The sequence below is a fragment of the Capra hircus genome, chromosome 7 (assembly GCF_001704415.2).
Source record: "Capra hircus breed San Clemente chromosome 7, ASM170441v1, whole genome shotgun sequence".
NCBI lineage: Eukaryota > Metazoa > Chordata > Mammalia > Artiodactyla > Bovidae > Capra > Capra hircus.
This window is the reverse complement of record NC_030814.1, coordinates 72,487,930-72,513,082: the sequence shown is the minus strand read 5'-3', so window position 1 is coordinate 72,513,082 and position 25,153 is coordinate 72,487,930. Positions and strand designations below refer to the sequence as shown.

General features: G+C 52.4%; 2 protein-coding genes across 3 annotated transcripts; one reads left to right on the top strand and one right to left on the bottom strand.

Annotated features, from left to right (window-relative positions):
• Nucleotides 1-8,988, bottom strand: SNCB (synuclein beta). Of its 2 annotated transcripts, none has more exons than XM_018050638.1 (6): nucleotides 8,650-8,988; nucleotides 7,930-8,059; nucleotides 5,135-5,176; nucleotides 4,805-4,923; nucleotides 977-1,066; nucleotides 1-645 (listed from the first exon to the last, which is right to left on the bottom strand). In XM_018050638.1, exons 2-6 carry the CDS (start codon nucleotides 8,048-8,050, stop codon nucleotides 613-615), a joined length of 405 nt encoding a protein of 134 aa, XP_017906127.1. In that variant the 5' UTR covers nucleotides 8,051-8,059; nucleotides 8,650-8,988; the 3' UTR covers nucleotides 1-612. The 2 variants fall into 2 exon arrangements, with proteins under 2 accessions (XP_017906127.1, XP_017906126.1); XM_018050637.1 differs by having other exon boundaries at nucleotides 8,692-8,987.
• On the top strand, nucleotides 8,716-24,517 carry EIF4E1B (eukaryotic translation initiation factor 4E family member 1B). Its single transcript, XM_018051666.1, has 7 exons — nucleotides 8,716-8,781; nucleotides 21,112-21,260; nucleotides 21,566-21,661; nucleotides 22,269-22,332; nucleotides 23,036-23,149; nucleotides 23,295-23,434; nucleotides 23,790-24,517. The coding sequence occupies exons 1-7, from the start codon at nucleotides 8,716-8,718 to the stop codon at nucleotides 23,902-23,904; spliced, it is 744 nt and encodes a 247-aa protein (XP_017907155.1). The 3' UTR covers nucleotides 23,905-24,517.

Below are 25,153 nucleotides of genomic sequence, written 5' to 3'. Positions count from 1 at the left end.
TACAGACAGATTGGCTTTATTCATGGACACGCGGGGAGGGGGGCTGCCGGACCCGCCCTCCCGGAACACGCTCACACGAGGGTGGGGGACTCTCCATGCTACAATCACGACACATGACGCCCGCGCTCGGACCGGGTCGGCTGGGGGAGGGGTCATGGCACAGCCTGGCTCCTGGTTTCGGTTTAAAAGAAAAAAAAAGGTTCTTGGGGTCGATGTGGGAGTGCGCTGGAGGGCTTTGGCGGGGGTGCCCGGAGGCCCTTCAGAGAGCCTCTATCGGGGGGTGGAGGGGAGCCGTCGCTTTCCTGTCCGTTTAAAAACACATAGAACATGCTACAACCGCGCAGACACCAGACGGGATGGGGCGCGGAAGGGACAACATACTTGCTTCGAGACTCCCAGCCTTGGCCGCAGCCCCAGCCCTGTCCACGCCCCAGGGTTGGACGCGGGCGGGAAGGACAGACAGACTCAAACACGGGCTCCGAGGGGGCACCTCGGAGCGAAGGAAGATCTCGTGTTTTGAGGAGAAGGGGTAGAAGGACAGCCCTGGCTCTGGGGGGCGGGGCAGGGGGCCGGGAAGGGATTGTGCTGCTGGTGGGGGGCCGTCCTGGGCCCTTACGCCTCTGGCTCATACTCCTGATACTCCTCCTGCATCAGAGGGATGGGGGTAGAGTGGAGAAGAGCAAAAGAGGAAGGGGTTGGAGACCAAGTGGCCCGGCCGCGCCCCGAGTCCCTTCGCCCACCAGGAAGAATAGTGAACGCCCCTCCCTCTGGGCAGGGGAGAGACCTAGAATTTGGGGACGGCTGGGATGTTCCTGGGCAGGGGTGCCTGAGACCCAGCGACAGGCTCCATCTGTCCTCCCTCCCTGCTGCCATCTCTGGGGTCTGGGGTCTGGGAGCTTGGAAACTCACTGGCCCAAACTTATCCTGCCAGGAAACTCCCACCCCAGCTGGGGATGCCCAAAGCCCCATCCCTCACCTGCGGCTGTTCCTCATAACTCTCTCCTTCAGGCTCCATCAAGGGCTCGATCAGCGGCTCCTCAGCAGCTTCCTGGGCCACTTCCTCTGGCTGCAGGAAGAGAAGAGACAAGGCCTTTGACGCCAGCTGGGCATGCCCCCCAGATTCCTACCCTGGGACGATTTTGGCTGATCGGGGGAAGGCTGGGCTTTGTTGGCAGTGCAACCAGAATTTTTAATTGTGTATTTAGAGTGCCTTGGAAATGGGATGGAGCAGTGAAATCCCTCCAATCACGGCTTGAAGCTGGGGGTGTCCAGGGGTTGTGGGTACCCATACCCCTCTCCCTGCAGCTGACAGCCTCCTGTACTTCCCTTGATGGGACTGGATGGAATGGGGAGATAGCACACATAATCATCCATTTGTCCCTCTTGGTGTCAGCTCTGTAGGTGGGGGGTGCTTATGAGGACCCCAAGATAACCCTGGAGGCTCCTCAGGGCTGGAGGGAGATGGAGGCTCAGGGACAGAGCTGAGCAGGGGCTCTGAGCCATTCCCCTGCCACTTTCCACCCATCCCTCCCCCAGGGCCCTGTGTGGCCTGGTTTCTTCAGCTGTTGCTATTTTAAGATAAGCTGGAAGCAACAGCTCATGGTGTTGCTTGGATGTGTGAGCTAAGACTCTCCCCTCCCCACAGCATCTGCTGCCCAGACCTGTGCAGGCCAGCATATATGCAAATAGGGGGCTGCCAGACACATGGCCAGTCCCCTGTGAGCGAGCACATATGTGTGCACAAACACGAGACTGAGCTGATTGCCCACGTGGGCACACACAGTAACCTGAGGTTCATGCTCTGTAGGCAAGGGGCCCCACCCTGTCCCCCAGTTGCACATGTAACCACTGTCCCTCCCTACTGGGCAGAGGTAAGAATCTTGGGACCTATGAGGGCTGGCACCTCGGCACTTTAGTTGCTCCAGCTCCATCCAGGCAGCTTCAGCTCCTTCACATTACCTGTCTAGGTGGGCCCTGTGACAACATGAGTTTACACTCCTGGCGTAGCTCACTTCCCCTAGTTACAGGGAGTCCACCACAGCCCAGGAGGTGGGGAAATGTTAGTTTGCCCAAAGTCACCCAGCTATGACCAGAACCCAGGAAAGAAACAGAATGTGAAGAATCCCAGCTCTGCACATTGTTTGGAAACAAATGTCCAACAGCAGGAGAATGGATCTGTGTATTATGGTCCTATCACACAGAGGGTACTGCACGTCTAGCATGGGGACACCCAGTGCACACCAAGGCGTGGTTGACTCCCCTTCTTAGTGACGAGTGAAAGAACCCGGGTACAAAAGAATGTGTGCTTTAGGATAATGTTTACGTGAAGTTGACAGACACTCAGATAATCTGTGGTGACAGAAGCAATTAACTGTGGAGGGGACAGGATAAAGGTGAGGAGAATCAGGTGCCTGGGATAAACGAGACCCTGGAATAAGCGCCCCCTTAAATTTTGTGCCCCAGGCACTTCACTTCCCTCACCCTATTCTTAGCCCTGGGAGTAGGGGTGGCAGGGAGTGTAAGGGGGGCTTCTAACGAGCTGTGTCTTGTGTTTTATGTCTTGATTTGGGTGCTTGATTACCTGGGGAGAGCTGAGTTTGTGAAAATTCCATGGATCTGTGTGTTTTCTGCATAATATACTTCAGTAAGAAGTTCACTTAAAAACCACTACCTCTTTGGCATCAGGTCAGTTGCTTCACCTCTAATCTCAGCTGCCTCGGATGGGAAGTGGGATGGTGTCTTTGCTTTGTATGCATGTGGGGAGGCTTCCACGATACTATGTGTGGGCAGACTGAGAGGTAGAGACAGAAACACACACTCTTAGCTTCCATGAGTTCTCCATGGGGCCAGTGGCCCCAAACACCTGGCTTTGGATTGTAAGTCTATGATCTTGAGTTCTTTTGAGACAGGAGGTTTGAAATGTCAACAAGTGCAGGTAAGAGGAAGGCAGCCTGAGAAAAATGGTTGTGTGCAAAGGCCCCCTCACCAAGCCTCAAGCTGGCGGCTCTGCTTTCTCTGCGCCCTAGTACTGGGCCTGGTCCCATGTTGGCATCAAGGGACTACAGTGACATGAACCTGAGCTTAGCATCTCCCAACTACCTTCTCAGGGGGGCAGGCAGGATTTGGGATCTTGAGTATGTCACTTCATCTCTCTGAGCCTCAGTTCTTTTACCTATAAGATGTGCTAATTGTGATGCCTTTTTTATAGGGACATTGTGAAGATTCATTGAATGACTCCATGTACAATATTTAGAACAGCACCTGCCCACACAAGAGATCAGTGAATGGGAGTGATCACTGGAAACAAGGATAAGAAATGGGAATTCACACAGCTGGTAAAATGCAGAGACAGGACTTGAACCAGAACTTCTGAGCAGAGAGAAGGAACCAACTGAGCAGAATGTCTAGAGCAGAGGGTGCTGTGTGGTCTCCTCCCCCAGCCAATGGATGGATCCGCTCATGCCGAGATCACACGGAAGGAGGCCCCACCCCCATGGAGGCAGATTCGGCATTTGTACGTGGAAAACATGGAGCGCTGCACAGGAGGTATCTGTGCAGATGGTGTATAGATCCACAGAGTTCAACGTCCTAGCACACCTGTGACACAAGCCCCTAGGGGCACACACAGGCTGATCCTGTGATTGTGGGGCCATCATCTCTTACTGAGCATTCACTGTATGCCATCCAGGCTCTTTACATCAGTGGTTCTCAAGATGTGATCCCTGGACCTGCAGCATCAACATCACCCAGATACCTTTTAGAAGTGTACATTCTCGCCCTACCTCAGACCTACTGAATCAGAAATTCTAGGAATAGGACCAACAGTCTGTATGTTACCCTGGCCTCCTGGTGATCTGATGCACATTTAGGTTTTTGAACACCTCTAAGCTACATTATCTCTAATCTACACAAAAGTCCTCTTGTATTCATCTCCTGTCTTAGAGGCAAAGAATCGGGCTCAGAGACATGATGGGGCGTGCCCAGGGCCAGGCAGTCAAGAAGTAATGGAGCTGAGATTCAGATCCAGCTCTGTGGTGCTCCAGAGCTCACAGCCCTTACCCTGCAGCATGTCCTAAGGAAGGTACCTGACTTTGTGCACACATGGGTTGCTGCCACCACTTGCCTGGGGTAACATTGCACAAATCTGTGAGACACAGTTCACCCCTCCCCATGGCCCACTTCTGCTCATGCCTGCCTCAGGGCCTTTGCATGTGCTGTTCTTCCTGCCCGAAATAGACTTCCCGCACGGTGTGCCTCATCACTTGGGTGTCAGTTCTAATGTCACCTTCTCAGAGAAGCCCTCCCAACTAACGTTGCCCCTCACCCCTTGACTCTCCATCCCATCGCTCTTGTTTTCTTCATAGCACATATCCCTGTCTGAAATCATCTTGTGTACAGGTTAGCTGTTTACTGTATCTTCTCCCACTACAGAGTCAGCTCCGTGAATGTAGGAACCCGTTCACCGTGGTAGCCCCTAGAACAATCCCTCCCTGGCATGAATACTTGTTGACTGAAAAGATATGAGGGAACAATCAGTGACTTATGCAGATGAGGCCAAAAGCAGGCCAGACCACACTCACGAGCAGGATACATGCATCCAATCCAGATCTGGGTCACAGTCACGGGGAGCTCCATGCCTGCACACAGCCACATGCAGACTCCTGCCGAGCTGTGTCTATCTGGGCCCTGCAGAATGTTAGGCAAGGTGGCTTGTGCCCCAGGCCGGCTGGGGGAGCAGGGAGCCTGGTGGCAGATTTGTGGGTGTACCTGGTGTGTGTGTGTGTGTGTTGGAAGGATAGCTCACCTTCAGATCAGTGGGGAACTCCTCCTTCTTCACCAGACCTGTGGCTGCTGCAATGTTCCCAGCCCCAGAGAACACCGCTCCTCCCAGGTGTGATGCCTGCTCCTTGGTTTTCTCAGCCACTGCGTCAGGGAGAGGGTTGGGGGCAAAGGTCAAGCAGACATAGATGCCCTCCTCCTCCGTAGTGTTCCAGGGCCTGACTTCCCACAGAGCACTACAACCCGCAGAAAGCTCTGGGGGTGCCCTCTCCCGCCACCCTCTGCCCCCACTCTCTGGATGTCAGCAGACCCTGGGCCAGGGTGAGGGAAAAAGTGGGCAGGGCTGGGCTAGTACCTGAGGCCACTCCTTGCACCACCCCTTCTCGGGTTTTGCTTCCTGTAGGGACAAGACGGAGCACATTTAAGGGCCGAGGGAACAGATGCCAGCAAGCACAGTGGTTACAGAGTGGGCAGAGGGACCCAGGCAGCATGGGCATCCTGGTCCTTCCCTGCCTTCTTGGGCCTCCAAATCCCACAAGTGCCCCCTTCCATGCCTGCATCATCTGGATGTCCAGTTCTCCCCACTGTCTGTCCCCGCCCCACCACCCCCCACCCCCGCCTCCCGCGCCCTGGCCCACCCACCCTCCCCTGGATGTTGCCCATGATCCAGCACTGGGAAAGCACTCTGCCTGCTGGTTCATTTAATCCTCTGCCCTGGATGGGAGCAGGTGGGGGTGGGGATGGACCTGGGGGTGGGGCGAAAAGATTCTGTCTTTGGAAAGGTGCCCCTGGTGCACAACTGTCCACATCCTGCCCCGGTATACTCACATCCCCACACCCCCTGCTCCATTTCTTAAGACTCTCTTTTAAATAGGGTGCAAATCTCTCCTTCTGGCCAAAGTAGCAGGTGTCTTAGATGAAGGATGGGTCTAAGGGTGACGTGAAGATGGTGACTGACAGCTACGGCATTGGCTGGGTCTTCCCAGGAGGGTAGCAACTGGGAAAGGCAAGACAGCCTGTCCTGAGGTGGGGGTGGGAACCCTCGGGAGAGTGGGATGTCTCCAATCCTGAGGATCTGGCAACCCAGACAACAGCTGATAGAGCCAGAAGTGGGAGTGTGGGCCAGCTGAGGCTGGCAGGAGGAGGATGCAAGCAGACAGGCTTCTCAGGGCTAAGGCCAGCCACATCCAGAGACCGGTGGCTGGGGGCGGAGCGGGGGGGGGGAGGTAGTTGTGCAAGCACTTCCATTTATTCCTCGCATGAACACTTGTTGGCACCGTCTCTGATTCAAGTCCCAGGCTGATGGCTCACTGTCTGATGAGGGACAGAGAAGAGGAAAGTTGGTGCCTTCGACCTCAAAGTAGTGGGGAGAGGAAGTTTGGGCCTCTGGGGGGTGCAGGATGTGGGGGTGTTTCCCGGGTCTTGACAAATGGGGAGCAGTGGATACACAGAAAGGGGACTGAGGAGGGACAGGGAACCTAGAGAGGTGTGCTTTCAGGGTCTGCATGGAGCACGTTGATGTGGTCTGTGTGCTCAGAGTGATGGAGACTGAGATGGAACCACGAGGCAGGTTGAATGCTAGGCTACGAGGAGCTGAGTCTTTGATGAGTAGGAGCCGGGGACCATCAGGAGTTCCTGCTCAGGGAGAGGAGCAGGAGGTGACAACCTGGGGGGAAAGGAGGTGGTTGTTGAGTCTGTTAGCAGGGAGACAGCATCAGGGATGTCAGGGGTCCACAGGAGTGAAAGGGCTGAGGGAAGAGGGAGGCCAGAGCTAGGATCCAGAAGGTGTGGGCTGAAGCCTTCTCCCAGTCTCCATCACCTCTGCCCTAGCTCTAACCAGCCTCATCTCGTGGCTATGTTACCTCCCAGGGGGCCCCCCTGTAATTTGTTCTGTCCCCAGAGTCCTAGAGGACTTTCTATACTGAAGCCAGATCATGTCGGTCCCTGGCTCACAGTCTGCCATGGCAGTCAGACTAATGCTTTGCCTGCAAGGGACCCTCATGAACTGGCTGTTGCTGATCTCATTTCTTACCCTTGCTTTCTGCCCTCTGCTCTCAAACCCAGTATTTTTCGCCCCATCCCAGGGCCCTTGGCACCTGCCTCTTCTGCACCTCTCTCCCCAGCCACCCTTATTTTCTCGGCTCAGCTCAGATGCTACCCTCTTTGATTACCAAAGTGGCTCCCCACCCCAGCCACTGGATGTCAAAGCCCGAGACTGGAATACTTGACCTCACCATCAGCAGAGCCAACACCTACCAGCACAGAGTAGGTGATCAATAAGTATTTTTCAAATTACCACCATTCCAAATCTGCCACAGCCCTGGGCAGGTTAACCAACCCTCTGCAGCCTGCATAGAAGATAATTCTATCACACAAAATAAGCCCTGAATCAGCAGACTGCATGCAGAGCTTCTTGCCTCCCTTTATGCAAATGACCCTGAAGGCTCCCCCCCCACCCCACTTAGGGTGAGATATTTTAACCACTTGGCCTTTCTCCTGATGACAGCTGGCAGTTGCAAGGACAGTGGACCCCTAGGAGAGATGCCAATGGTGGAACCACTGGGAGGAGAGATTCAGAGGTGGTGAGCAGTGCTGGGAGGGAGCCCCAACAATACAGGAAGGAGAGTGGTAAGGGGAGGGGGGCACTTTGGAATCCATAAAGCTTGGCTCAAACTTCAGCTTCAGGTCTTATCAGCTGTGACCTTGAGCAAGATAATTAAAGCTCTGGGAAGCAGGGGTTTCCCTGGTCTGTGGATGGGCAGGGAGCATTAAATGAGGTAATACATATTGCAGATATATTTCACACTTTACTTGGCAGACAGTAAGAGTTCAACACCAGATAACTATTAATAATGGGAAGAAGAAGCAGAAGAAGGCTGTCTTCTTTGATCCCTGCCTTGCTTCTCTGGACTTTCAGCTGAACTCCACCCTCATCAACCCTTCCTCCATTCCCCACGACAGTTCGTGTCATCACTGACCCAGGTTTCCATCGGCTGGCTATGTCCTCAGTGACCCCTGCTAACCCGGCCCCATCTGCTGACTCATATTCTCCGGCCCAGACCCCCCACTTCCTCGCTCTAAGGACCTCGGCTCTGTCCCCTCTGAGGACCCCCAAACCTCGCAGCCCCGGAAGCCCCGCCCCTCGCCCACCGACGTAGAGGACACCCTCCTTGGTCTTCTCCGCGGCCTCGGTGACCCCCTGCTTGGTTTTCTCCGCGGCAGCCACGACGCCTTCCTTGGCCATGGACAGGCCCTTCATGAACACGTCCATCCTGGCGGCCTGGGGAGGACGAACACACGGGCACCGGTGCGCTCGCCCGAATCCTCACCCCAGCCCTTGTGAAGAGACCGCAGGTGTCCCCTCCCCTCCCCCTGAGACCGAAGGCGCCCTTCTGGCCCGGAACCTCCTCCCATCTTACTCCCTTCCCCAGTGCCAGGCCACAGGGCCGCGGCGAGTCCTAGCGTCCTTGAAGCCCGTGGACGCAGGAGGGGCCCCCCGCCTCGGTTATCCGGGGCCCTGCAACCTGCAGCCCCGCGGAATCAGAGCTGGGCACCGCGCGAAGCCCGGGGGCCTGCCTGTACACACGCGACAGACACACGGCCACGCAAACAAACATACTCCTTGGACACGCTCACGTGCACACACAGGACCCTCAGACATTCGAACGCGCACGGACACGCGAACACACCACGGGCACACGGGCGCGGGCGCACGGCCACACGGCCATCCAGGCAGCTGCAGACACCAAGCAAGAGAGATACCTACCCCGGGGCGCATACGGACACGCACCCCGCGGCGTCCTGTTTACGTTCTCCGGCCCCTTCCCCATCCCATCCCGTTCCCCCTCCACTCCATTCCCAGACCTTTACCCTTCTCCTCAGCCTGGGGCGCCCGGAGCGCCGCCGCCTCACCTAGATGCGGGGCCCGGGTTAGGGATGGAGTGGCGGCTGCGGCAGAGGCTGCAGCAGGCGGACGCACGGGCTCGGCTGGGCTGGGCCGAGGTGGGCTCCGGCCGATGAGGGATCGGGCCGTGGCCAGGCGTTCAGGCTGGTCTGCAGCAGACGAAGCACGAGCCCTGAGCCGAGGTGCAGTAGTGTCCGGGCCTGGAGTGCTTCGCCAGCCACCGCTCGCTCCTAGCGCCCTGCTGTCTCGCGCGCTCCTGCTCCGGCTGGGGCGCTGCGGCAGCTCTGAGCTCAGCGCCCCCCCCTGGCAGCCGCGCCACCCCCTCGGCCTGACTGACAGGAGGCGGGGAGGGTGACATCTCCGCGGAGCCCGCTAGCCTCACGGGGCGGGCCCGGGACACGCCGCTGGGGACCCCGGAGCGTCATCGGACTCAAGTCCTGTCCCCCAGGAACCTAGTCTGGTGGGAGACACAATGCGGCGTGCTGAGTACGGGGGAGAAATACTGCAGTTGGTTTTAGTGTTTAGATGGGTTTGGAGGTCTTTATTAACTGTGGGACCTTGGCTACTCAGCTCTCCTTTCTGAATGTCAGTTTCCTCTTCTGTAAAATATGGATGGTTCATTCAGTGAACGTTTACTGAGCTCTTAGGTACCAGGTAGATTTGAGGCTGGAGACAGCACAAAAGGAAAACTAGACCCCTCCTTTTTGGGGAGTTTGCAGTAGTGAATTAGTGTGTGTGCAGAGATGAGATACAGGAGAGAAAATAAACATCAATGCTTAAACCAAAGGTTATTTCAGCTTGTGATAAGAGTCACAGAGATGATAAAATGGAGATGGACAAGACTTACTAGAATAGGGGCGCTTGAAACCTGGTGGTCAGGGAAGGCCTCTGTGAGGAGGTGAATGGGAGCAGAGATCCCAGAGAAGTATCAAGGCCAGGATGCTCGAGGGCAAGATCCATAGAGAGGGAACTGTATGTGCCAAGGCCCTGAGGCAGGACTGTGCTTGATAACAGATAAAACACAATGTAGCTGAAGAAACAGCAAGGAAGGAGGAGTGGACATGATCCTTTCTTCTGTGGTTACGGTCTGGATTGCCAAAATGACCCTGGAGTGCCAGTCACACATAGGTCCTTAGTTGGTGTATGCCAGAATTATGCCCAGGAAGCTGTGGGATACCAGAGGAAGGGGTCTCTGACAGCTACAGAGGAGGTGACATCTGAGCTGGGCCTTGTGGAATTTCATCTGGCAGACAAGGGAGGAAGGACATTTTGGGTTGTGGACACAGCATCCGCAAAGGCACTGTGGTTGGAAAGGTAGGGTGTGTAAGTGTCAGATGATGAGGTGAGAGGGCAGCCAGGAGCCAGACTATGCAGGGCCTGGAAAAAATTGTTCACAGATTGCTGGTAGAGCTGCAAACTGGCACATGCTTTTTGGAAGACAATTTGGCAATGTTTACCAAAGACATAAATGCATGCTCCGTTAGAGCCAACAGTCAGTTCCCCTTCCAGGAATTCATCCTTTGGATCTCTACTCTCACAAGCACACAAAGACATGTGTACAAGGCTGTTCACTGCAGCATAGTTTATTGTAACAAAAAACTGAAAATAATCTAAATGTCTATCTGTAGAGGACTGGCTAGTTAATTATGGTTCATCCACTCAGTGCAATGCTGTCATTAGAAAGGATGGGTTAGACCCATGTGCACTGATAGAGGAGTACAAGACATGGTGTGAGGTGAGAGAAGCCAGGGTACCAAACTGTAATGTGAGCAGCTAACTGATTTTTTTAAAATTATTTTATTGAAATATAGTTGCTTTACAATGTGTTAATTTCTACTGTAGAGCAAAGTGATCAGTTATACACATATATATTCTTCTTCATATTCTTTTCCATTATGGTTTATCACAGGACATTGAATATAGTTCCCTGTTCTATACAGTAGGACATTATTGTTTATCCATTATATATATATATAAAATAGCTTGCATCTGCTAATCCCAAACTCCCAATCCATCCCCCCCTCACTCCCTGCCCCCTTGGAAACCACAAGTCTGTTCTCTATGACTGTGACTTTATTTATTGGCTTCTCTAATAGCTCAGTTGGTGAAGAATCCACCTGCAATGCAGGAGACCCTGGTTCAAGTCCTGGGTTGGGAAGATCCGCTGGAGAAGGGATAGGCTACCCACTCCAGTATTCCTGGGCTTCCCGTGTGGCTCAGCTGGTAAAGAATCTGCCTGCCAACGCAGGAGATGTAAGAGACGTGGGTTTGATCCCTGGAGAAGGGAAAGGCTACCCACTGCAGTATTCTGGCCTGGAGAATTCCATGGACTGTAAAGTCCGTGGGGTTGCAGAGTCGGACATGACGAGTGACTTTGACTTTCAGAGATAAGTTCATGTGTGTTATATTTTAAGTGATATCATATAATATTTGTCTTTCTCTTTCGGACTTACTTCGCTTAGTATGATAATCTCCTGGTCCATCTATATCTCTGCAAACAACATTATATCATTTTTTATGGCCAAGTAATATTCCACTGTATATATGTACCACAACTTCTTTTTCCACTCATCTTTCACTGGACATTTAGATGTTTCTATGCCTTGGCTATTGTAAATAATGCTGCTATGAACATTAGGGTGGATGTATCATTTTGAATGATAGTTTTCTCCCAATATATGCCTAGGAGTGGGTTCGTAGGATCATATCTCAGCTCTGTTTTTACTTTTTTGTGAATCTTCCATATTGTTTTCTATACTGGCTTAATCCATTTACAGTCTCATTAACAGTATAGGAGGGTTCCCTTTTCTTATGGAGCTAGTCAATTTTGACCCAAAGAAAGCATTTGCAGTCACACAGTTATATACAGACACCTTAAATATAAATACAGACATCTGGATATACAAAGAACACACCTGTAAGAACTTCCAAAACACTGTTAACAGTAGTTGCCCCTGGCAAATGGGACTGAGAGAACACGAGGAAAGAAGTTTGTACATTTCATCATCTTTATTCTTGTGCTGTTTGACTATTTTACCTTGAAGAGTGTTTTACTTGTGTAATTTTAAAAGCTAGCATGGGGGACAGCTGTTGTTATTGTTGGCCTCTCATCATTGAAACTGCCTCCCTCCTATGTCTGGGGGATTCCCCACCTTGTGAGGTAGAGCCCTCCTCCCCCTATAGGAGCTGACAATGCTTTCCCAGCTTTCCTTGCTTCCAGGACATGTGACCTCAGCCCCAACATCCCAGCCCCAGACCAGGAACCTGAACCTAATGCCAGGAAGAAGCAGCAAAGGAGGAGAGTCTATTTAGTTAAAGGCAAACGGTGGTGGCAGTTCCTGCCAGGGATCGGGGGCAGCTGTGACACTGCTTCTGGGAGCACCTACCACCAACAGGGCAAGCTGTACTGTCTGTGCTTGGCTGTAGCATCTGGGGAGTCTTCCTGGGACTGCTTGATGATGTGATTTAGGCATCATTCCAGGCTGCCTAGTCTCCAAGGGGACTCTGGCCTTCCAGGAAAGTTTCTGAGCTGCCCACTATTGGCTAGTAAACTGCATATCTGGTTAATAAGCCAAGAAGTGATGTTTGTGACTCTTGACTAAGACTCCCTGAATGTCAAATGAGGAAGGACCAAGCAGTAGGAAGGAGAGAGGAAGAAAAGAGAAAGAAGACCATACAAAGGGTGTCATTTTCTTATTGTAGGAATTGGGAAGTCACTGAAGGATTTTAAGCCCAAGATAAACCTAAATGAGATCTGCATTTTATGGGGTCCAAATGGAGGTGGGTTGGAGGGAGGTACCGCTAGACGTAGCAAGAGCAATGAGGGACCTGAGGCAGAATCCACAGGAAGAATGATAAAGCCTGGACCAGGGAAGTCTCAGTGAGACTGGAACAGGACTGGAGGGGAGACCTGAGCATCATTTCAGATGTAACTTATTGGATGTTGGGGAAGAGAAAGCGGAATAAATCCGGGAAGATGCCCAGGTTTCTGGCTTGGACAATGGGGTGAGTGATGCTGCTGCAAAAAAAGGAAATAGGCATTGAGGGGGTGGGGCAGCTTTGGAGGGTGAGCTTGTTTAGGGCACACTGAATGTGCCGTGCCTGATAGACTAGCTATCAGGCCATCACTGCCTGATAGACAAGGCGTGCTGCCAAGAGTTATCTGAGCCTGAAACTCAGGAAGCTACTCCATGCTGGCTTCAGGTATTTATTTGGGCCATGGTATACTGGGAAGTCTTTAATACATGGCTTTCCAAACAGAGAAGCACCTTGTAGAGTTTGCCCATATCCGTGGTGTAAATTCTACCCCTGTGGTTTGTTTCAAGCTGTCACTGTGATGTCTCTGAGCAGAGAGTTGGGAAGAGACATGTGGTAGCACTCCTTTATACAGCATTTCCACCATTCAGGTAAAATAGATATAGAATAATCTGAAAAGCATAGACAATAGTAAAATAATTAGGAAGTTGTGTTTTAAGTGCTTGTTATCTTTGTTTTAAACATTTATATAACCATAAGTTTATTTAATTTTTAATAATGGCTTTAATGTCTGTCTCACAAAATTCCTAAAACTTCGTTCTCACAAGCTGATCCAAGCCAGCCCAGGACACCGTTGGATTTGGAGTTATTTGCATGGAGGTGGTGGCTGGAGTCATGGGGAGGATGCAACTGCCCAGAGGAACAGGAAGAGAGAAAAGAATGGAGGGTCTGAACAGAATGCTGAGTCAGTGCAAACTTCCTGAGTGGCCAGGGGCAGAGGAGCCCAGGGAAAGGCTGAGAAGAAGCAGCACAGAGAAGTTGGAGAGTGAGGTGGCCGGGAAACCAAGGGGATTAGAGGACAAGTGGACAAATGTTAAAGAGAAGCCAAAACAACAAGTAATAAAGAATCCTCAGATGGGCAGCAAGTGGGCTGATGAGGAGTTTAACAGCAGCACCAGGAAAAGACTCCTTGGAAAAGCCCCTGATGCTGGGAAAGACTGAGGGCAGGAGGAGAAGGGGATGACCGAGGATGAGATGGTGGGATGGCATCACTGACTCAGTGGACATGTGCTTGAGCAAACTCCAGGAGATAGTGAAGGACATGCTGCAGTCCATGGGGTCACAAAGAGTCAGACACGACTAAGTGACTGAACAACAGTAGGAGGCATCGTGAGTCCAGGAGAGAGGAAGCATCCAGGGAAAACCTCCAGGAGAAAGTGACATTCAAGCTGGGTTTTGAAAAATGAGAAGGACCTTACAATGTGGTGGTGAACTTTCCCAGCAGGGGATCCAGCAGGTGGAAAAATCCAGAGTGTAGAGGGAATAGAAAATGGATTAAATTCTGAATCAGGTAGGAAGTTCATTTGGCTGCTCATCAGAAGCTTAGCAAAGCAGGTGTTTATTCTTTCACTTAAAGAGGTCATGCAGCAGGCAGCCCATAGTTGGTGTGATGACTTCACAATCATCAGAGACCCAGAATCCTATCTTCCTATTCAATTATTCTTAGTACCTGGATTCCACTTTCAAGGCCACTTCATGGCCTAGGATGGCTGCTGCAGATCCATCCATCATGTCCATGCAGAAAGCAGGAGGAAGGGAAGTAGGGTAAAAAGAAGACCTGCCTGTTTTCTGTCATTTTCTCAAGGAATTTTCCTGGAAGCCAACAATTCCTGCCTATCTGTCATTGGCTACACCTAACTGCAGGGACATTAGAAAAGTTTGGTGATCTCTCTGGGCTTATGACTTCCTCGAATCAAAGTATGAAAAGGAAAGAATAGTTACTGAGTGAGCCACTAGCCCCTCTGCCCCGCAAAAGGTTTTTGCCTCCAATTTTTTTATTTTTAAAAAGCTCAAGCCTAGAAAAAAGTTCCAAACATAATGTGAAGTTGCTCAGTCGTGTCCAACTCTTTGTGACCCCATGGACTGTAGCCTGCCAGGCTCCTCTGTCCATGGGGTTTCCCAGGCAAGAACACTGGAGTGGGTTGCCATTTGCTTCTCCGGGGGATCTTCCCGAACCAGGGATCGAACCCAGGTCTCCTGCACTGCAGGCAGACACTTTACTGTCTGAGCCAACAGGGAACCCAAACATAATACAATGAACAAAACCTTTAGAAAAGTCATAATATTAGCACAGTGAATACCCAGATATCCTCACCTAGGTTCGCCAGATGTTAACATTTGCTACATCTTTCCTTCTCTATCTGCCTATGGGCTGTCTCCAGAAGAAGGTGGCATGGTTACTGGGTCACCACTTCCCAGCATGCTGGACTCTTTACCCCATGTCACATGGTTGGCCCTCTTTTAGGGTATAGGATGGCAGAGTCCAGACCCCTGGGTCTCTTTCTGGCCAGATCCTAAACCTATGAGTTCTCAGGGCCCTCTGTTTGTTTCTGTTCTCTCTCTGACCTGGAAAATAGGCCCCTCTATTCCTCTTTTCTCTCCCCTTCTTAAGAATGTACTAAGAAGCTTCTGGAGAGGGAAGCCTGGGAGAGCGTGGGTAAGGGGATGGGAGAAAAATCTCAACTGGAGCAGCAGGGGTTCTCATAAGAGAGTCCCAGGATCCTAGTTTCTGCTTGGGTTTCCATAAAAATCCAGATGTGCCTTTATAACTCTGCATGTGGGGCCTAACCATGTGACTGGACATTTACCAACATTGCTTCTGTCCAGGCCTCAGGATGGGGAGGAAGGCAGGCAGGCAGGATGGGGGGCCTAAGATCAGGCGGGGGTGGGGGTAATACTGATTGAACACCTGTCTGCCGGGCACTATATCCATTATATCACTAAGTCCTAAAGTCAATCCTTTAAAGCAGGCATTTACATTCCCACTTTACAGATGAAAGAACCAATACTCAGAGAGGGAAAGTAACTGGTCCTTGGCATCTAGTCTTCTCAGTCGGTCTTTCCTGAGTGTCTACTGTGTGCGAGGTACTGTTCTAGGTACTGGAGACTCAGCAGAAAAGACCCATGAAGTTCTTGCTCTTCTAGAGCTTACTGTTCAAGAAGGCGGCAGATAATTAACAAATGACTAGGGAGAAGGCAATGGCACCCCACTCCAGTACTCTTGCCTGGAGAATCCCATGGATGGAGGAGCCTGGTAGGCTGCAGTCCATGGGGTCGCTGAGAGTTGGACACGACTGAGCAACTTCACTTTCACTTTTCACTTTCATACATTGGAGAAGGAAATGGCAACCCACTCCAGTGTTCTTGCCTGGAGAATCCCAAGGATGGCAGAGCCTGGTGGGCTGCCGTCTCTGGGGTCGCACAGAGTCGGACACGACTGAAGCGACTTGGCTGCAGCAGCAGTAGTGACCAAATAAGATCCCTTAGACTGTGTTACTTTTGTCAAAATCAGTAACACTTACCTTGCTAAGTCTAATGTCAGTTCTCCCTTGTGGCTCTGACTTCTGAGTACTTGCCATGAGCCAGGCCCTGCCCTAGGAACTGCAGAACAGAGTCGTGAGTAAGAGAGGCCCTGGGGACCTTATGTTCTAGCACCAGAAGGCAGATGATGAGCAAAATAAATAAGTAAAATACAGGGTGTGTCAGGAGGTGGAAGTGCTTGGAGAGAAAGCAAGAGAAAGGGCATGGGAGTGCTGCAACGGGGGCTGAGCGCTTGACCAGTTAAATGCAGTGGGCAGGGAAGGACTGGCTTGAGGTAGGAATTGAGGAAGCAGCCAGTGTAAAGTCCTAGGGCAGGTGCGGGTCTGGCATGTTTGAAGCCCTGCAAGGCAGCCAGTGTGGCTGTAGGGGCGGAGAGTCATGGAGAGGGGCTGCTGAGAGCTGGTGGGGCCTTACAGACCCTTGGGCTGTGAGCACAGGAGTGATGTAATCTCACTTTCCTTTTTAAGGTTCGCTGTGTAGACAGTCGCTCAGTCATGTCCGACTCTTTGCAACCCCATGGACATCTCCAGGCCAGAATACTGGAGTGGGTAGTCTTTTCCTTCTCCAGGGGATCTTCCCAACCCAGGGATCGAACTCAGGTCTCCTGCATTGCAGGCGGATTCTTTACCAGCTGAACCACAAGGGAAGCCCAGGAATACTGGAGTGGGTAGCCTATCCCTTCTCCAGCGGATCTTCCCAACCCAGGACTTGAACCAGGGTCTCCTGCATTGCAGGTGGATTCTTTACCAACTGAACTATCAGGGAAGCTGGGAGAAATATCAATAACCCCAGATATGCAGATGACACCACCCTTATGGCAGAAAGCGAAGAGGAACTAAAGAGCCTCTTGATGAAAATAAAAAAGGAGAGTGAAAAAGCTGGCTTAAAATTCAACATTCAGAAAACTAAGATCATGGCATCTGGTCCCATCACTTCATGGCAAATAGATGGGGAAACAATGAAACAGTGAGAGACTTTATTTTTCTGGGCTCAAAAATCACTGCAGATGCTGACTGCAGCCATGAAATTAAAAGACGCTTGCTCCTTGGAAGAAAAGCTATGACCAACCTAGACAGCATATTAAAAAGCAGAGACATTGCCGACAAAGGTCTGTCTAGTCAAAGCTATGGTTTTTCCAGTAGTCATGTATGGATGTGAGAGTTGGACTATAAAGAAAGCTGAGCACCGAAGAATTGATGCTTTTGAACTGTGATGTTCGAGAAGACTCTTGAGAGTCCCTTGGACAGCAAAGACATCCAACCAGTCAATCCTAAGGGAAATCAGTCCTGAATATTCATTGGAAGGACTGATGCTAAAACTGAAACTCTAATACTTTGGCCACCTGATGTGAAAAACTGACTCATCAGAAAAGAACCTGATGCTGAGAAAGATTGAAGGCAGGAGGAGAAGGAGATGACAGAGGATGAGATGGTTGGATGGTATCACTGACTCAATGGACATGAGTTTGAGTAAACTTTGATGATGGACAGGGAGGCCTGGCGTGCTGTAGTCCATGGTGTTACAGAGTCAGACACAACTGAGTGACTGAACTGAACTGAACTGAACTGTGTAGACAGTAGATTGTTCTTGGGCCACGGAGGAAGCTGGGGCCAGCATACCATTGCCATAGTACAGGGAAGATGACAGTCCATTTGGACTAGGGTGCGGCGATGGAGATGGAGAGAAGCGGCTGGATCCTGGATATTTTGTAGGTAGAGCTGAATAGGGAATGTGCTGATGGGTTAGAAAGAGATGAGTTAGGACCAGTCCAGGATTTTTGGCTGAGTAGGTGGAAGGATGGAGAAGATTATGGGAGGAGAAAGTTGGGGGATAGGGGAAAGCCAGGAATTCAGCTTTGAATGCAATAGATGTGAGACAGGTGCATGTAAGATGCCCAGGTGGAGCTGTGAGCAGGCAGTTGGATGTGCTCTTCAGGATTTCATGCCAGGCCACAGGTGTTCTGTGCATGTGACATCCAATGCCCATGCCTGAATGGGATCATGAAATGGCAAGTGCCGACAGAGCAGAGCTGAGGTCCAAGGGCTCAGTCCTGGGAACTTCCAAGGCAAAGAGAAATTTTGTTCACATCTGTGTTCCTCAGTGCCTAAAACAGTGCCTTGGACATGGACCCTGGGACTCTAATAGAATACAGTGGTGGTGAAGCTGTGCCAGGTTTCAGGCTGGTGCCTTAAGAAACAGGCAGCTTCTGCCTCTCATCTCTTGGGATCTCATCCTGGGAACCCAGCCATTGTGCCATGAGGAAGCCAAGTGGTCATGTGCAGAGGCCACAAAGATCTATCCCAGTTGACACCCCAGCTGAGGTTCCATCTGAGAGCCTGCGAAGACTGCCCCGCTAGAAAGCGCAGATGGCCCCTGTCCTGGCCTGTGAGCCATTCCAATCGACAGGGCTTTGGAGTAGAGAGGGACCATCTCTATCAAGTGCTACCCAAATTGCAGATCTGTGAGCAAAATAAGTGATTATTGTAGTTTTAAGTCACTGGATTTTGGGTGGTTTTTTATACAGCAACAGGAAGCCGGGACTCCATGCCCACCTCTCCAGAGCCTGTGTGTTTGTGTGTGTTAGCTGCTCAGTCGTGTCTGACTCTTTGTGACACATGGGCTGTAGCCTGCCAGGCTCCTCTATGCATGGAGTTCTCCAGACAAGAAAACTGGAGTGGGTTGCCATGCCCTCCTTCAGGGGATCTTCCCTACCCAGGGATCAAACCTGGATCTCCTGCCCTGCAGGCATATTCTTTACCATCTGAGCCACCAGGGAAGGCCCTCCAGAGCCTAAACCAAACACCACTGAGTCTTCCTTTTAAATACCTCTGAAATCAATCATATTCTCTCATCTTTCCAGCTGCCCCATTCGTCACCTGGACAACCATGTTTGCATCCAGATAGCTCTCCTTCCATTCACTCTTAATTGAGCAGGGTCTGTTTCCTACACAGCAGCCAGAGAAGTTGCTAGAAAGCCCATCTGATTACCTCCCCAGCCCTTGAAGCACCCAGTGGCTCTCTACTCTCCTAACATCAAGACTCACCATCCTTTCCCCTTTAGGCGTCAGCTGCACTGGTCTTTATTCTCTTCCTCCAGTACCTAATGTTCCCTTTGCCCCAGGGCCTCTGCACATGCTGCTTCCTCTCCCAGAGATACCCCCTCCACTGGGCTCATTAACTCTCGCTCAAACATCACCTCTTCTGTGAACTGCCTCTGAGTTGGTAGTTCTCAAAATGAGGTTCCTGACCAGCTCATCCAGGAACTTATTAGAAATGCCAGTTCTTAAGCCCAAGCCAGGTATTCATTTGTTTGTGCTAAGTCACTTCAGTCCTGTCTGACTCTTTGCGACCCCATGGACTGTAGCCCATCAGGCTCTTCTGTCCATGGGATTCTCCACGCAAGAATGCTGGAGTGAGTTGCCATGCCTCCAGGAGATCTTCCTCACCCAGGGATCGAACTCACATCTCTTACATATCCTGCATTGGCAGGCGGGTTCTTGACCACTGGCGCCACCTCAGAGGCAGAGTGCAGGGGTCAGTATTTAGCAAGCCCTTCAGGTGATTCTGATCCATGCTCTTGAGAAGTGCTGCTCTAGAGCCCCCAGTTCAGGTCATGGGCTTGGTCTGCTCCCATCTGAGAATCCGTTTCGCTCAGAGGCTTGCATTTGCTGTGACACAGGTCTTTGTGAGATGATCTGATGTCTGCTCCCCTGACAGACCAGAGCACAAGGGGCACTCACCTGCTCCTCATTGCTTCCCAGCACCCAGCCCCCCACAGGCCTGGCAGCACCACCTGGAGCCTAGAGATGTGGGTTGAACGGATATTAACTGTCACCCATGGCTCTCCTGTGCGTGGCAGAGGGGAAGACACTGGTCTCTTACAGAGCTGGGCCAAGGGAGTGTGAGAAACCTTAAGAAACTTGGGGAGGTTTCAGCCCCTGCAGAAAAGGCTGCTGTTCAGAAGGCGGGGAAAGGATATCCAGCTTTCCCTCCCTCTCTTGCCCAGTCCCTCCTCCACTCTGGGCAGGCCCTCAGCTGATTGCTATTGACTACTGAGCAGGCCTTGTTCTGTGGACTGGTTTTATATCACTTAATACAGTAAGCTTCTGAGTTGTGTTTCATTAATGTTCCAATTTTACAGAGAGGAAGACTGAGACTCAGTGAGGTTCATGTACTTGGCTGAGGTGGGGGCAAGGAGGACTTGATCCGGCTGTGGACAGGTGCACTGGCCCTTGCCAACTGTGGCCAGGTAGAGAATGCCCAGGTGGACGGGAGGGAAGGAACATGAGTGCAGTGGACACAGGGGCCATGCGGATCCGCCTTTGCTCTTCCAAAAGGCAGCGTTGGCTGCAACAGATTGGGAGAAGGAGGCCCCGGTGTTGCCAAACCTAAAATTTCAAAATGTGGATTTCTAATATACAAGCTTCTTGTTTCTAAATAATCACATAAAAAAGAAAATCCACAGATGTTTCCAGAGACCAGATACATGCCTGTGTCAAATGACATTGGTGGCAAAAATTGAGGGGTGAATGGAAGCAGAGCCCAAAGGGAGACACCACAATGTCTGTATTGTCTCTGACCTGGCCCCGCCCTGCTCCCCTCCGCCTTCTGCCATGTCTGGGTCAATCCACTTTAATTTCAGGGGATGTGGTTTCACTAAGGGCAGACCCCTAATACTGACCCTTGCCATCCTGTCTCAGCCCCCAAATGACCAGTGCCATGTGGGCCGAGGCTAGGTCTGCCTGGTCACAAGCTGTGTCCCCAGACCCCAGCCTGCATGCAGAAGGTGCTCACTAAATGCTTGCTGATGGAACTAATGGTGTAAGCCCTTCCTCCTCGGAACACCACACCCCCTACCCCCACGCTGGCTCCTCCCAGTCACCTGCCCGGGGTGAGCTGGGCGGGGCGATGGTCGGTTTAAGGCCGGCTGCTGGAGGCCCCCTCGGATGGCTGGTGCCTGTGGAGCTCAGGCTACAGCATGGCTGCCGCCCACCCTGTAAGTCCACCCATCTGCCCCCTTGGGCAGCGAGGGCCTGGGCTCACCGCCCAGCTTGACTCCTCTCCTTGGTCAGGCTGAAGAGGCTGAGGATGGGATCCAAAAGTGGAAGAAAGAGGAGGAGAAGGAGGAGGAGGAGGCAGCCGCGGGGCCGTGCATGGGAGAGGAGGCTCTGAGGAAGGTCCCGGAGGAGGGCAAGCTGGACTTACACCCACTGCTCAACAGGTAGGGCAGGCCCTACCCTTGGCTTTGACCTTACTTCCTCATCTGGGAAAGGCCAGAGCTGCCCTAAGACTTGGGCCCAGCTGGCCCTTTCAGCCTGAAACCAGCTGAGATTCTGAGTTAAAGCCTCCCCCAGCCTCTCAGGATCACTGTCCCCATCACCTTATGGGGCCGGTGCTACAAACCCTACCTCCCTGTTGGCTCGGGAAGGAGCCAGACTTCCGGGCCAACCTACTGCTGTGGAGGTGGGGTGGGGCGGGCAGGTGGATGCACTCTTGCTTCCTCCTGCGCCTTCCCCCACCCCCCAGGTGGGCTCTGTGGTTCTTCAAAAATGACCGCAGCCGAGCCTGGCAGAGCAACCTGCATCGGGTCACCAAGTTCAACACCGTGGAGGACTTCTGGGCGTGAGTGTCTGTCCCTCATGGAGGAGGCTGAGGTCAGGAGGCCTTAGCTGTGGATCCTTCCCAGACCCGACCCCTCCAGGGAGCTGTTGCCTACACCGCTTTCCCAGCCCTTTCTGGGATCTTACAGCATCTCCTGAGGGCTGGGGCTTGGTGGGCTCTGCAGGGAAGTGGCGGGGAGTTTGGGCTGGGTCACAGCCCCTGCCCCCAAGCCTTCCTGGGACTCAGGGAGAAAGCCTGGGAAGTGAGAGAACAAGGAGTTGACCATGACTCTGCTGCCTTATGCCTTGTGACCCTAGGCGAGTTCCTTCCCCTCTCTGAGCTTGTCTCAGCTACCGAATGAGTTTTAGACTGTTTCATCTGTGGTGATCCAGTGAGGGGGTCTGCCAGGTGCTTCACAAACCCTGGGGGTGGGTGACAAGGTGGGATTTGAGGGTCTGGGTAAATGGGGATGGAAGTTTTTGGCAGGGGGTACCAGTATGAACTAAGGCTTGGAAGCTGGAAGGTGGGTGGAAAGCAGTGGGGTAAGAAGTTGAGGGATCTGAGGCAAGTTGAAACCAGGCCCTAAAAAGCTTAGCCTTTCAGCCTAGGGTGGGGGGTCTCTCTCCAGGATATATAATAATATCCAGCTGGCCAGTAAGCTCTCTTCCGGCTGTGACTACGCCCTGTTCAAGGTAAGCTCGGCTTCCCCCACTCCCCAGGACACAGTGGGGCTGGTTTCTTCCAAGCTTCCTCCCTCACAGGGGCTTTGACAGTGCGGTATTGAGGACAGCCTTCCTTGGGGCCAAGCATAACTTCCAGTTGGAGGACTGCTGTCCAGAAGCTGGGGCAGAGTGTCAGACCTGAGCCCCATCTTGAAGAACAGGGGAGGGGGGGAACAAGGGGGAGCAATGAAGGGGGTCTAGCTATCTCGCCTGGCTCTTTAACTTGGGGGCTGCATCAGGATTGCCTGAGGACACTCGTCAATGTCCAGGCCTGTCCTTGGAGGGGCTGGGCAGTGGCGCCCTGATGTCCATGTTTGCAGATTTTCCTAGGTGACTCATGCCCAGCGAGCCTGGGATGTCTGTCCTGGCCACATTGGGGTTGCCCCAGACACTTCCTTTAATCACCCACATCTGAACTCTCATCTCAAGGATCTTGGTTCAGCAAAGGAGACAAAAACACATCTATGCAAGGCTACGTGAGGTGACCTATACTGAGGCTTAGGGGCCCACGGGAGCTCACAGGAGGGTCTGCAGGGCTGACCCTGCTTGTACTGAAGGGTGAAGACAGAAGACCTAGTCTGTGGAGGGGCTGGAGCAGGGCCTGGGGAGGTGGCCAGGCACTCACTTCCCTTCGAACAAAGGGAGGTGGTTGATTCACCAACCTGCCTCCCAGGATGGCATTAAGCCCATGTGGGAAGACAGCAGGAATAAGCGGGGTGGCCGCTGGCTGGTCAGCCTCACCAAGCAGCAGCGCCACATTGAGCTGGACCACCTGTGGCTGGAGACAGTGAGTGGGGGGTTGGGCGGGAGGCTGGGTGGGGAGGGTTCCCGAGGGAAGGGGCTGGGCTGGTGCGGTAGCAGTGGTCTCAAGGATGGTGGGGGCAGTCTCTGTGCCCACCAGAAGGCCTCATCCTCCTCCTTTTCGGGTCCAGCTGCTGTGTCTCATCGGGGAGAGCTTTGGGGAGCACAGCCAGGAAGTGTGTGGGGCCGTCATCAACATCCGAGCCAAGGGGGACAAGATTGCTGTGTGGACACGAGAGGCAGAGAACCAGGAGGGCGTGCTACACATTGGGTGAGGGGTATCTCTGGCATAGGGTGGGGGCTGAGCCTCTTCTAGGGGAGAAGGTGGAAGGGGAATGGCTTGGCCTGCAAGAGAGACCTCTAGAATCCTCCATGCTGTCTCTCCCTTCTTTCTTCCACAACTTGTGCAAAGGGTGTGGAGTCTAGATTTCCATCTGTTTCTTGCAGACCTCTTTTCTTTTGCATGAGTCACATTTCGTGTTTCCACACGTGTAAGACACACACAACAAGAGTTACTGTGGCTGGAACCAGGGTAGGGGCTCTGGGCATAGGACCCATGGTCCCAGGTTAACTGCAGGACCTGCTGCTGACTGCCTGTCTCCTTTCCTCTCCCACTTACCTCCCAGGCGTGTCTACAAAGAGCGCCTGGGCCTCTCCACAAAGACCATCATTGGGTACCAGGCCCACGCAGACACAGCCACCAAGAGCAACTCCTTAGCCAAGAACAAATTTGTGGTGTGAGAGGACCCTGAGCCTCCCATTGCAGTGTGTATTTATTTCTCAAGGGGGCTGGGCTGGGCTGAGGGAAGATGGCATGTTTCTCCCCTATCCTGGGGCTCAGGCCTAGGGGTGAGTAACCAACTTGAGAGGCCAGGGCAGTGGAAAGGTGGAGAAAACCCTGGGCTTTTTAACCCTGGGGGGCTGGGTTGGATACAGTGTGGTGTGGTGAGTCACTGGTGGAGGAGGTGGGACGGCAAGTGGAAAGAGAACAGGAGAGAATCCTAGGATTCAGGACTAACTCCATGCCGCCCACCTTGGGGAAAGAAGTTAGGTGTTCTGAAGGCCAGTCTCTTCCATTTGGGGGAGGGGGGTTCAAGGCCACTGACAGAGCTGGAGCTCAGGGACAAGAGTGGGGGCTCTGAGTGATCACTCTGCTTTAAAAATTTTATGGGTTGCCTTTCATCGGATTTGTAGCCGTGGAGCCTATGCTTTATCCCACACCTTCACTAGTCAGCTGTGTGTGGGTCCCTAGAGTAGAGGGGTGGGGTTGATGAGGGCCTGGCCCAGGAGAGGTGATCAGGCCTTATTGCGGCTCTGCCAGAGGTGGATTAACCAGAAGGTGAAGCTTAAGCCCCTTTTTCTTCCTGTTCTAAATAAATACTTTAAACAAGATTTTTTTAAAAATTCAGTTTTTGTTTAAAGCAATTTATTTATTTTGGCTCTGCTGGATCTTTGTTGCTGCGTGGGTTTTTCTCTGAGTGTAGCGGGGGCTACTCTCTGGTTGCAGGGCAGAGGCTTCTCACTGCGGTGGCTTCCTTGTGGAGTATGGGCCCCAGGGCGAGCCGGCCTCAGTAGCTGCAGCTCTGGGGCTCTAGAGCACAGGCTCGATAGTTGTGGTACACGAACTTAGTTGCTCCGTGGCATGTAGGATCATCCCAGATCAGGGACCGAACCTGGGTCTCCTGAATTGGCAGGAGGATTCTTTATCACTGAGCCAGCAGGGAAGCCCAAAGTTGGAATTATTTTTAAAGAGGACTCTAAAATTCACCCCCCTAAACCTTGGTCTGCTCCAGTCTTGCCTTGAGAGGGCTCATGTGAGACCCCCTTCAGTAACAAGGAGCCTGATCAAGGTAGACGCTGGTATGGGGAAGAGGGGTTAGACGGTGCGGGGCGGTGCTTCAACCACCAAAGGGGTTTGAACTGGGGGCTGCGGTATATGTCCCCCAGCAAAACTGAAGGGGCAGGGAGCAGCAGGCGCAGCTCTCACAAG

Excerpts from the sequence above, each read along its gene's own strand:
- SNCB (XM_018050638.1), bottom strand. The coding sequence starts at position 8,050 with ATGGACGTGTTCATGAAGGGCCTGTCCATGGCCAAGGAAGGCGTCGTG. Across the intron at positions 1,067-4,804 it reads AGTTCCCCACTGATCTGAAG|CCAGAGGAAGTGGCCCAGGA; the intron begins GTGAGCTATCCT and ends CTCTTCCTGCAG. Across the intron at positions 646-976 it reads GTTATGAGGAACAGCCGCAG|GAGGAGTATCAGGAGTATGA; the intron begins GTGAGGGATGGG and ends CCTCTGATGCAG.
- EIF4E1B (XM_018051666.1), top strand. The coding sequence starts at position 8,716 with ATGGAGTGGCGGCTGCGGCAGAGGCTGCAGCAGGCGGACGCACGGGCT. Across the intron at positions 8,782-21,111 it reads CTCGGCTGGGCTGGGCCGAG|GCTGAAGAGGCTGAGGATGG; the intron begins GTGGGCTCCGGC and ends CTCCTTGGTCAG. Across the intron at positions 21,261-21,565 it reads TTACACCCACTGCTCAACAG|GTGGGCTCTGTGGTTCTTCA; the intron begins GTAGGGCAGGCC and ends CCCACCCCCCAG.